This window comes from Plutella xylostella, chromosome 11 (genome assembly GCF_932276165.1).
Source record: "Plutella xylostella chromosome 11, ilPluXylo3.1, whole genome shotgun sequence".
NCBI classification, from domain to species: Eukaryota; Metazoa; Arthropoda; class Insecta; order Lepidoptera; family Plutellidae; genus Plutella; species Plutella xylostella.
In genome coordinates, this window is record NC_063991.1 from 335551 (window position 1) to 348860 (window position 13310).

General features: G+C 39.3%; 1 protein-coding gene across 2 annotated transcripts; it reads right to left on the reverse strand.

Moving 5' to 3' along the window:
* Positions 1-429: 429 nt before the first annotated feature.
* On the reverse strand, positions 430-13310 carry LOC105392723 (U1 small nuclear ribonucleoprotein 70 kDa). 2 transcript variants are annotated; one of them, XM_048624175.1, is made up of 10 exons: positions 12948-13310; positions 10921-11103; positions 10584-10646; positions 10222-10303; positions 7264-7365; positions 5017-5060; positions 4487-4589; positions 3905-3998; positions 3041-3213; positions 430-931 (listed from the first exon to the last, which is right to left on the reverse strand). In XM_048624175.1, the coding sequence occupies exons 1-10, from the start codon at positions 13089-13091 to the stop codon at positions 816-818; spliced, it is 1104 nt and encodes a 367-aa protein (XP_048480132.1). In that variant the 5' UTR covers positions 13092-13310; the 3' UTR covers positions 430-815. The 2 variants fall into 2 exon arrangements, with proteins under 2 accessions (XP_048480132.1, XP_048480131.1); XM_048624174.1 differs by lacking the exon at positions 4487-4589 and having other exon boundaries at positions 4914-5060; positions 12948-13309.

Below are 13310 nucleotides of genomic sequence, written 5' to 3' on the forward strand. Positions count from 1 at the left end.
TGCGTCAGAATAAGGTCAAATCTTGCATTTCATATTTCGCAGTGATTTATGTAATCCACTGCCTTTAAATATCAAGATTTCGTTATGAAATAGTCTAGCATTCTGACTACACTTATCACACCGGTTTTAGTAACAAATGTGACTCGTGTATTTATGTTCCTGTACTTTGTAAATTATAGCATCAAATCCATAGATGGACTAGTTGTCAAGGGAAAGCCAACTTTATTCACCAGCACGTCTCGTACGGGTTTTGCAATTTACGAAAAAATTACAAAGTTTACATTTTCTTCTGTCACCTGCATACATTATCTGTCAAAAGTTTCATGATAGTTTCCGCTAGAGGCGTCACTTTACGAGACAACGTAAAATTTATTTGTTTTTTGATCTGTACCAGACTTGGTGCCAATTTCTCCATAGCTATCTAACCGACCAGGGATTGGTTCATCATTTATACGTCATCTCCATATAAAATTCTTGACAGATGTGTCAAAAGTCAACCACTAATACCTGGTTAATTGGTTATGCTCTAACCGACTATGGAGAAATTGGCACTTTCTGTCAATCAAAAGTCAAAGAACTAATGCTATATTTGACAAAGTATAGTAAACAATGTGAGCAGTGTAAGCACTCTATTACAAACATCCGGAGCGACAGTCTAAATCTGCGTACAGACCGGCCCAACGAACGCCCAACGATGGATATTTATCATACATAATACAGGGCAGCTTGCAGCAACGAAGGTCAACGAAACCCGTTCGTTGGCGTTCGTTTGGCCGGTCTGTACGCAGCTTATTAAAAACATCCGGAGCGACAGTCTAATAGTTGTATTCCTCGTTCTCTCCGTTGGCCTCCTCGGGGTTGTATTTGTTTTCGTCCTCCGGTTCTTGCTTGATCTGCATGTCCAGCGGGGGGAGGGAGAACTCGGGGTAGTCTGTGGATGTGAGAACAGAAAATTTCGTTAGTAATTCGTTTCGATCAATATTACAAAAGGAAACCGGTCAAGATAACGTCCTAACGCGAGTGATTCATTACATTCTTAATGGTTGGCCGCCTAAAATAACTGAACCTGAGTTAAAGCAATATTTTTATTGTAGAACGGAGTTGTCATATGAAAGCGGGTGTATCATGCGCGGCCACAAAGTGGTTATACCTAACAGTTTACAGGACTCGGTTTTAGCAGAACTACATAAATCACATTTAGGAATAGTAAAATGTAAGGCTGAAGCGCGAAGTAGATTTTGGTTTCCTGGGATAGATAAGGCCATTGATAAAATGATAGCCAGCTGTGACGTATGTTTACAGCTAAGAGCGACCCCGGCCCGCGCGCCGCTCGCCGTGTGGACCTACCCGCCGCACCCATTCTACAGGATTCACATAGATTTCCTAGGCCCTATAAATAATGAAACATATTTAGTTATCGTAGATGCGTATTCTAAGTGGGTTGAAGCTATCCGAATGTCGACCGTGTCCACCGCCGCGGTAATATTAAAATTGCAACAATTTATGTCGACTTTTGGTGTATGCCACACATTGGTTAGCGATAATGCTATGACATTCGTGTCGCAGGAATTCGAAGCGTTTTGTGCAGCTAACGGCATCAGCCATCTGACGTCACCAACATACCATCCGGCAAGTAATGGACAAGCCGAGAGTTTCGTGAAAATTATTAAAAAGGGAATTAAATCTAGCATTTTAAGTAATGATTCAAAACCAATTAACTTAAAAATAATGAAGTATTTGTTTGACTACAGAAACTCCATACATACAACCACGGGACTGTCACCCGCGGAGTTAGTTTTTGGTAGAAAGCTCCGCTCACGCCTTGACCTGATCGCGCCCCCCGCGCCCCCCGCGACCCCCGCGACGTCATCGTCACCGCCGAGCGCCCTCTCTGATCATGTTCGGAAACAACAGTGTTTGCAGAGTGAATCGTATAACGGTCATAACGAACAAACTTATGGTGAAGGGCAAATAGTGTTATATAAAAAACCTATCGCAAATAAGCAACATAGGTGGATTAAAGCCGTAGTTATTAAAAGAATTGGAAACGTGATTTATCTTATTAAAGACCTTGTTACTTCAGTTACATTAAAAAAGCATAAAAACCAATTGTTAATGTATAATGGTACTGATAACAGCTGTGACTCGCAAACTGGAATGCCTACAATAGATATTGAGGATATTGTAACTCCTCAGTCGGCAACATTGGAGCCGGCCAGGGAGCCCCCGCCGCCGGCAACTGAGTGTACTTCTCCATCTGTCACTGGCGAGACGCAGAGCGCGTCGGGAACTCCGCCGGAGACCCATTCTGTAGTAGCTGATAGTAATCTCAGATCTGATGATGATGAGGAGTTTCAGGAAGCTATCGACTCTGAGTCAGAACCCGACACAGCTGTTGAAGGTCGTAGAGTAGGTGGTAGGGTGTTGCGCGCCATACCTAAAGTAAATTATAAACCTTATATGTAATTTTTATTTTGTTTTTGTTGTTTTACTACCTAGTTTTAAATTGTAAATTTAAGGGGAGGATATGTTGTATATGTGCGTACCTACATCTATGTATACGAGTAGTGGCTGCGCCCACACGATATAACAGGCCTACCTCCAATAAACAGATCAGTGTGCTAACCCCTGTCGTTTCACTCGTACCTTGCGCTCCTACTTAACAGGTTCATTCAACCGCTGCTGGCTTAGCACGGGGCGCGAGACGTGACAAATGTTTTCCGTTGCGCTCGCTCTCGTGTCCACCCGATGTGAGTGAACACGAAGCGAACAATGTCTCGTCGGGAGCGCTTCTTATGCCGTTCCGTGTATCTAACATCCTTGCGATGTCGCAAACAAAAGTGCCGCTACACAGTTCGTTATCGACGTAGATAAATATCACTATATCGCGCTATGTAAATACAGCGGTGTGATTGGACGCATGGAGAGCATTCAACGAGTATATCAACGTCGATAACGAAATCGTGTGGCCACAGGTCTTACTTTAGCCGGAGCGCCTTATAAACCCTATTTGGACCCATAAAACATTTAAAAATCTCACCATCAGTGGGTTCCTCCTTGACCTTGACATGCTCGGGCTTGACCTTGGGCTCCTTCCGCTCCTTGTCTCGTCGGGAGCGTTTCTTCTCCCTCTCCTTGTCCTTGTCTCTGTCGTCCTTGCGGCGGCGCGGCGAGCGCGAGCGGGAGCGGCGGCGGCGGCGGGATCCGCTGCCACTGATGAAGGGATAAAGAAATCATGAGTTTTGTTTCTGTATTCCACACTAGTGACTAGAGCTTTACTGCTACAAAAGGGTTTAAAGTAAAGCCCCGCTCTTTTCTCATGTGTACAACAATAGAGGGAAAAGGGTAAAGTAAAGGTAAACGATTTTTATTTAAATTTATTAGAACTCGTATTAATTGAACATTGAATTTACGCTGAAGGAAATCATCGTGAGAATATCTACACATCCAGATTCTCGATGTGTATCCTCGCAATGTGCTCATTCAAAAACGGCGATAAGGCTGGCGATCTATCACGTGAAAACAAATGCACAGCTAAAAACAGGTGACTCACCACAGTCAACACTGACTAGCTGACTACCCCTTCGGTGATTACATTCATAAGCATTTACTGTGCTACCACAAAAAACGTGTTTATAACGAAATTTAACAAATTTTGTAGGCGTTTAACAGCGCTAAACACCTGTTAAATACTGTCTAACCCCCTTATTCATAGAGAAGTTACAAAACGTTTTAACTAATAAACTGTTTTGTCCCTCTCTGTCAAAGAACAAATTGTTCTTTGTTGGAGAGGGACAAAACAGTTTATTAGTTAAAACGTTTTGTAACTTCTCTATGAATAAGGGGGTAAGTTTTTATGGTAAGTCCCATAATGTCAGTAAGCTAGTAGATAACATAAACTCACTTCTCCTCCTCAGCGCGTCGCTCGCGGCGGTGCGAGCGCGACTCGGAGCGGCGCTTGGAGCGCGAGCGGGAGCGACGACGCGTGGACGATGGTGCTGGAAGTGATAAGAAGAGATTAGTGTTAGTTGGGTGGTTAGAGCGGTGGTAGCTCAGCCGGATAAGGGCCCGCTTCTCACGAGATTTGGGTTCGAATCCCGACGCTGACATGTACCATTGAGTTCTTTGAATTAAGTACCGCTCTTACGGTGAAGAAAAACATCGTGAGGAAACCTGCATATCTACATAGATTTAACACATCATAGATTAGCATAGTTGTCGCTGTCCTCTGAAATACAAGCAATAAACCAGCCCTATCGCCTTATTATCCACAGCACAAGCTGAGCTGCAGCCTTGTTCTGCTCACCAGGGTCCCTGCCTCGTTGTGCTCTGTAATACTTGCTCATCGCCCGTTGTATTCTTTAATAAAAGCTTATAACCAGCGCTGTGGTTGTCCACAGCACATGCTGAGCTGGTGCCTTGCTCTTTCGCCTTTTTCTCTACAGCACACGCTGAGCTGGAGCCTTTTGCCTTTTAACTATCTCACCGGGGTCCCGGCGCGAGGCGCGCGCGCGGTCGTCCCGCGAGCGCTGCTCGAGGCGGTACCGCTCGCGCTCGCGCTCGTTGTCCTCGCGCCCCGAGTGCTTGATGTTCTGTAATACTTGCTCACCGGGGTCCCTGCTTGCTCACCGGGGTCCCTGCACTATAATACTTGATCACCGGGGTCCCTGAGCTGTAATACTTGTTCCCTGCTTGCTCACAGGGGTCCTTGCTTGCTCACCGGGGTCCCTGCTTGCTCACCGGGGTCCCTGCCTCGTTGTGCTCTGTAATACTTGCTCACCGACCGTTGTCCTCTTTAATACAAGCTATAAACCAGCGCTGCGCCCTTAATCTTCACAGCTTATGCTGAGCTGTATCCTTGCTCTTTCGCCTTTTTCTCTACAGCACATGCTGAGCTGGTGCCCTTCACTCACCGGGGTCCCGGCGCGAGGCGCGCGCGCGGTCGTCCCGCGAGCGCTGCTCGAGGCGGTACCGCTCGCGCTCGCGCTCGTTGTCCTCGCGCCCCGAGTGCTTGATGTTCACGTCGGAGCCGCCGCGCCGAGTGCCGCCGAGGCCGCCGCCTGGAAGGTAAGAATATAGGTGTCATTAATTTGGGATTCTATTCATTTGTTTAACCTCTAGAATGCCGTGTGCCAGATCTGTCCCAACCCCCCTTGTCTGCCTAGTGACAGATCTGTCCCAAGAGCACTTTATCGCGATTTTTGTGATTTTAGTTATTAATTATCTTGAAATAGAGTATGAAATCACCTGTGATTTATTCTATATGAATGAAACAACCATCGACAACATTCATTGAGTCAAAAACTTCACTTGTTTACTAGTAGCGCGAAATTAAAATTTTAGTACCAGGAACAGTCCTTGTACTCGCGACTGTTGGTAATAAAATAGTGATTTCGTATTGAAAAAACGTCAAAAGGTTAGTAAATACTATGTTTTCTTGTTATTTATTAAATTTTGAAGGTATAGTGATAAATCAATAGTATAAAAAAATACAAAAAATCGAGCTTTTATCGATCTAAAATTGTACCGGATTATTGCCTGAAGGGTGCGTAACTTTGTAAACTGTTTTCTATACTGTTATGTAAAAACATCAATAAATAATTTATTTCATTTCTAAAGATAATTTTATTGAAAATACATATTTATATCGGTTTATTCAATAAATAGCCAAAATATTAGAGAAAATTAATATTTATCAAGGTGCATCCAAAATTCACACACACACATACGCAAACAAAATGGCCGCCGCTCGTGTGTGTACACGAAGTGCGTTGGGTTGTTATACAGCGTGTTTTATTTTTTAGGATCAACGCTCTAGTGAACGTGAAGTTTAGGCTCTTTAGAATGATATCGATGTGTCTGAGACGGTGATCACCTCTCCTATTTATATAAATAAATATATGTATTTATATATGTATATATTTATAGTATCATATTTGTTGAAAGTAGGTTAACAAATTAGTAAATATGATTCAGTAAGTAACTTACGTTAAAGTTTTTATAATTTAGTATGCTAAAATACGAAACATTATAAAAATATTATCATTCCTGTTTTATTTCATCAAAAGTGAACACCCTTGATTTGGGACAGATCTGGCACACGGCGCACTGGAGCAAGCTCTTGTCACGCACACATGCACATGTACAGAAAATGGAGTCTTTTGAAATAAAGCAAATTATAGTTAGTTTTCAAAATATAAATTATGAATCTATTTCATCTAGAGTTTATACTTTATTGATATCAGTTGATAGCTATATAATTTCTTCAAGTAATAAGTATAAAAAAACCTGGATTGGAACTAAAATTATATTGAAATAGAGGTATTTTTCTGTGATGGATGCAGTTTCAAGTAAAAATCTGTAATCAATGACCTATAGAAATCAAATAAAACTATTATAACCAATAAAATTCATTGTAATACGTTCATTAGCTATCTGACAATAAATTACAATCGATACATTATTGAGTACCAAACAATAATACCCAAATATTCATATAAATGTGATTCCCGCGCGGGCGCTCTCTGCTGTCAAAAAGCGCCGGCAGACGGCAGTTACATGTGTGCGCGGCTGTTCGGCATAGGAAAGGTTAAAAACATAAGCATAAGCTAACCAACGTTAAAAAAACCCAGACATTCAACCCTAAAAGTCGCAGAACTGTTAAACGGCTGAGCCGTCTACGTCTGAGACAGATACACGCACACGTAAAACTTATAACACTGCTCTTTTTCGTCAGTGGCGAAAAAAAAGAGAATAAGGAGCGTAATAATTCACTGCAGGGTCTATTCCAAAGCTGGAAGGTTACAGCCATCATCTTAAGTTAAATGTATGTGCTCAGAGACATTTCAGGGATGTATTGCAGGGGTCTGGGGGTACAGCACTATATGACAGCGAAACATGAACCATAACACAATTCGACAAAGAGAGGATAGAAGCATTTGGCATTTGAAATGTGATGCTGGAGAAGATAGAATTAACTGGAAATGAATAATAATGAAGCTTAGGGCCGGGAAAACTGACTTCACGGGATAACATTTTAAGGCGAAGCGAAGCTTGCTGTATCATCATCATCATCATCATACAATAATCATTCACTGCTAGACATAGATCTCTCCCAAGGAGCGCCACAACCCTCGGTCCTCGGCTTTCCTCATCCAACCACTACCGGCTACCCTCCTAAGGTCGTTGACACACACATTTTGACAGCTATGTCGGTAACCTTTGCTGGATCAGCTAGTAATTATTTATTTATAGTGTACATACCGAGTCTCCGCGGCAGCCACCCCTTCACGGTCCGGGCTCGCTCGACGTCCACCAGCACGCGCTTGCCGTCGATCTTCTTGCCGTCGGCGTGCTTGTACGCGGCTGCAACGTGGATTGCGTTGAAGTGTGCGTTGGGGTTTAACGGGGGATGAGGCGTCGAGCACGTTGACGTTTGAGAGAGATTTGGGAGTTAGATTTTATAGATAGGTTTGGCGTTATGTCTAATCTTAACTGAAGATTTGGAAGTTAATTTTGAAAGATAGATTTGTCGTGTGTGTAATTTCAACGAAATTAGAGCTTCAGAGCTAAAAAGACTTAACTCAGAATTTCACAAGTTTAGTTACTTATAAAAAAAACTTTAAAATAGGTATCTCTACATCGGGAGTTTAGTCGTGTAATGTCTGTGTTGTGTGACTGTCATCATAAAAAAAGCTCTGAGATAAGTGAATGTAAGTGCTGTTTTTTCGCAAATAAGAGGTTTTTTTGCGTTCTCTTTGATATTTAATAAGTTAAAATTTTAAATCAAAGTGCTCGACGCCTGATCTTGTATAGAAATGTACGGACAATAATCTAGGTAGACTTTTTACTAAATTATTCATGTGATGAAAATAATCTAACATAAGATATTATTGGAATTTATTAGATAGATCTCCATAAAAAGTAACATTACTATTATGCTTGAGTTAATTTATTTCATAAAAATAACTATGTAATTTGGCTCTTAAGATTGGGAAATAGTTTTCAAGAAATAACATAATTATAATAAGTTTTACACTTTACAACACCAAGCATGGTGAGTAAATTGCAATACTGGTATTCAGTAAAATTTACAGAATAAATTCACTGTTTTCAGAAAACAAGAATAATTTAGTAAAAAGTCCACGAGGATTGTTACTTACTTTGGTCGATCTAACCATTAATATTTTACATATTCTTAAATGTCTGGCACAATATATTGACGAAAATCTAAACTTATCTCAATATACTATTCCTTACAAAACCATTTGTCTAAAATATGTGACCACAATTTTACCAAAATATCGTAGTTACTCAAAATAAAATGTAACCATAGTGAGAAAAAAAATGTACCGCTCTGCCAAAAATAATTTTCCACAACATCACATTGAACATCAATAAAAAACCTGTTTATACCTACCGACCGAACCGAAACGCCGCCAAATATACCTTTACATCAAAAAATACCCACCGTTTTGTTTTTAACACAAAAAATACCTACCAGGTCCTTTTACACTCGATGTTACTAAAATTTTAATTATTCAAGACTCATACCCACCGATTACTTACTTACGCCATTGGTTTTTTTTAATACTTATTTCTTAAAAATCCACGCGTAGAGTAATCGGAGATTTCTCGACGAGTTTTTTTTTACCTGGTGCGCATTTTTTACTTACGTGAGGTACCTTTGCGCTTTTTTATGTTTAAATTTAATTTAAAATAAGAATTTAACCGACAAAATTTGGAATGGGCTGACTGCTTTGACGTGGGTTAATAAATGAGAGAGACTGAATTAAAGTGTATAAATTGAAATTGTGATATTGGTTTAAAGATACATTACAGACCTAACAAATCAATAAAATGTATTTTGTGTCTACTTTACCCTCAGTAAACACAAAATTAAACTTCTACATAAGAAGTAGAATCGTGTTTAGCTCATAAACTGTTATATAGATACTAGTATACAGTAAATAATAAATAACTACATATTTTCAGCAATTCATAAAACATTTCTGTAATACATTTTATAATAAATAAGAATGAAAAAATATTATCAATATATATATTTTTTTCTATTCTTCCTTCTATTGAAACTTGTCAAATGTCATTGTCAAATACAAAAAAACAACCCACGTCAAAAACAGTCGCCTTTCAACCAAACATGAACAATTTCTAATTATGTAATAATTTTTGCACTAAAATTTTTAAAAAGTTGTATGTTGGCGTCTTACCACATACAAACCTAGTTTAAAGCCACTATCTCGGATGCGGTCTATTACGGCTGGGTCGAGTTCTGTGTGTTACAGAAAAACATATTTATTAATCATAATAACAATTTGTCTCTTGTAAAAAATAATACGCCATCAAAAATGTTTGTTTATGGTTCTGATCTGAGACTTTTCTGGAGGTTCACCCCAGAGTTTCAGAACGAATCGAATGAAGATTTGTTTAAACATTATTAATAAACCGATTAAAAACATTCACAGATCCCAAAAACGCAAGAATGTTCACAGATTAATTAAGAAACAAAATATTCAAGTTTATAGAAGTGAAGAAAATTTTAATAACATTAAAAACCAAAATAATTTATAAAATTTAAAACACCCCTCCAGAAAAGTTTTCGTCCCAATATCATTTAAAATAACAATAATGAAATTTTAAATGATCTTGAGGATATCTGAGTGCCCAGTCCGTTCGGATATCAATTTCATATCGTTTATATGGTTGGAATATATTACGAGTGTAAAAAAAAGCTGCACTTTTATGAGTAAGTACTAGGTACCTGGAAAACAGCATATACTGTTGCATTCATTATTTACTTTAAACAAGAGAATAAATACAATATGAATGATTATGTGGAGTAAAAAATGAGAATTTTGCGTATACACCCCTCTGGCATGAAGCCCGCAATATATTCTGTTAGCTACATTAACGCGAATACTTCACAGACACTATTTAATTCCACGCAAATAACTCCTTCATCTCTCAAATTTATTTTAGTGATAAGGTTCGTTTTGTACCTTTGTGCTAGAACAAGTTCTATACAATTTTTGTGTACAAATAAAGAATATTTATAGATCCATCTAATCTATCTAATTTTTAAGGATCAATAAGGCCGCCTTCTGTTAAGTGTTCCTAGTTATAAGTATTTTCCATTCGATTCTACCCCCCAAACGGACTGAGCACTCTCCGGCTACGGGGGCCTATTCCGCTAACACTCACAGTGCATGTCGTGCTCGTGCTCGTACTCGATGAAGGCGTAGCCGCGCGGCTTGTCCGTGTCCTTGTTGAACACCATCGATATCTGGAAAATATTCCAATTGGTTATTGTAATGGTTGAGAAAAATGTCTAAGGGCATAAGCTGACGGGCTGCCTTGTACAATCCACCACGTCAGTGGCATTCTGTTTACAAGGTATGGGGTTTCAAGACACGCAAAAGAAAAGAAAAGTAGATAAAAGTGTATTACAGGGATTATTTTTTGAATCAACAATTCATCACCTTGACTGCAGATTTTGAAACCTTGATAAGTGTGTGTTAGTAATAATTTACCACAATACAGCTGTTACCAATGATTTTTCTCACCTTTTTGATAGGTCCATAGCCTTCAAACTCTCTCCTGAGTTTAGATTCTGAAGTGTCATAGTTCTGTGGAAGAAAACAGAATTTAGTATTAAACTACCAACTTCCAAGAGAGTACAGCAGTGCAAGGAGTATATAGATTTATTGATATTACTGTAAATACAAACTTAAGGCTGTGTTTATTTAGGTTTTAGCAAAGGCTCTAAGAACTATCAAATTGAAAGAGTACATAGATGAGAAAGTAGCATATAATCAGGAAGTTGAAGGGGTGGTTAAAATTGGCTTTACATTGGAGCCCCACATAGCGTAACCGAAATCTTAAGTATAATATATAACTCACCACACGCGCAACAAACAGTGTCTTGAACGGGTCAGCAGTAGCATTCTCATTCGCGGCCGGGTCCCACAGCGCAATCTGCTGCTCGAGCTTGTAGGCCGTCTGCTCAGCGCGCTCTCTCCGCTTGCGCTCCAGGCGCTCTTCGCGAGTCTCCACGCGCGTTGGGGGCGGCGTCTCTGAGGGGTGCTGGAAGGTTTTGAAAGTTATGATTTAGTACAGCAGTGATTAAGTACGACCGAATGGCGTAGTGGTTAGTGACCCTGACTACTGAGCCGATGGTCCCGGGTTCGATTCCCGGCTGGAGCAGATATTTGTTTAAACACAGATATTTGTTCTCGGGTCTTGGATGTGCCTGTGAAATGGCAATCGGCCCGCCCCCTATTACATTGGGACTAACATAACACTCTGGCGAAAAGTGGGTGCAGCAATGCACCTCTGCCTACCCCGCAAGGGAGTACATTAGTACAAGGCGTGAGTGCGTGTTTTTTTAAGTTTTTTTACAGCAGTGGGTACTACTGGGTACATGTAACAGTACATGAATATTATGGTGGTTATATAAAAAAGTACAAAGGTTGTCTGCTGGCATTCAGGTGTGAGCTAGGGTGGGTTAATAGCTAGTTACCGTGTAGGTATTTCACGTATAATTTAGCCCAGCTTAGAGGCTTAATGCGATGGGAAGAGGCCTACTTTCTTGCGGAGAAGGGGCTTCAAAAAGTGGCGCATTGGTTAGATTCCAATGTTTTGTCTCTAAACATGGAAAAAACTAAATATCTCGCATTCTCCATTCGTAATAATACCGGGCCACCTACCAACTTAGCGCTTAAACTGCATAAATGTAATGAATTACAACGAACTACCTGCGATTGTCCAGAAGTCTCACGTGTTGATCAAATAAAATACCTTGGTGTAGTCATAGATGATAAACTACGTTGGAAGGCACACGTAGATATGACTACTTCAAGAGTTCGAAAAATGATCTGGGTGTTTAGGCGACTATGTGGCATCGCGGACTTAAAAATCTTAAATATGTTGTATTACGCCCTCTGCTACTCTTTAATAAATTATTGCATTTCAGTTTGGGGTGGCTGTTGTAAAACGTTCATTATCCAACTAGAACGAGCACAGAGATCAGTACTAAAGGTAATGACTTCCAAACCATTTAGGTATCCAACAAATCTTTTGTATTCAACATGTAAAGTCCTCACAGTCCGACAAATTTTTATTTACCATACTATAGTAAATCACCATCTTATTGTCCCATATGATAAAACATTATTTGTTTCTGCTCGTCGTAACTACAAAATTTGTAATGTCCCCCCAACTCGAACGAGTTACATTCAGAAACAGCATTATTTCCTGGCTCCTTTTCTCTACAATAAGCTAAATGCAGTAGTTAAGTTCTATTCCATGACCTACACAAAATGTAAAAAGGCTCTTTTGGATCATCTTCTGACTTTAAACTACATTGAAACAGAATCACTTATTTTGACATGTACATAATCTTTTTTCCCAGTTTTTTTAAACCTAATTATACTTAACTGAATCTCATCCCAAACTTTAAAAATTCTCCATTGTCATTCTGCAAATCCAGTCGTTTTTCGTTATATAACTTATATTTTCTTATTGTACCTATTTACCATTTAACTTTATTTTGTTATACGTGTAAGACGCCTAGATTTATATAAACCTGCTAAGAGGAAACTGGCGTCCATAACACAGGTTCACACCTACTATGGAAGCCATGTAACCAATAAAACATTATTATTACTTTTAAGGTGTCAGATTGTTAAGTTGGTTAAATAAATACTTTTTTCATTTTTTTTTTTTTTTCATTTTATTTAATGCGTATTAATCCGCTCGCCAATACAGACTCCATAGCCAACATTTATACTTCTTCTTCAGAAAGTTATTGTAGGTTCCTTGGCGATAATTCTGTCGTTAATAGAAATTAGAAGTAGGTTTGATTTCAATTGTCATGAATTGTTCGTCATGCTTAAGAAATTTATAAAAGAAAGAAGAAAAATACTAACCTCAAAAATGTTGAGAAAGGAACCAACTCCATCGTAACCTTTTTGCTTCTTTTCGTGCGGTAATTTCGCCGCTGGAGGTAAATATGGGATAGGATCGCGGGCAGCAAATAATGCCAGCAAGTTAGGGGGCAAAAACTGAGTCATTTTACACCGATTTTGGATGCACTGCTAAAATCAAAGCTCAACTTGAAAAAGGTAACATATTTTACATTACCGATATACCTAAAATCTAAATTACACTATAAATATTCTAGAATTATCAATAACAACGATTGGAGAAGGAATACACAGGCAATATTAATGAATTCAACGTGAAAACGATTTTATATTAATAACTACACGCCATTGCCGCCATATTGTTAT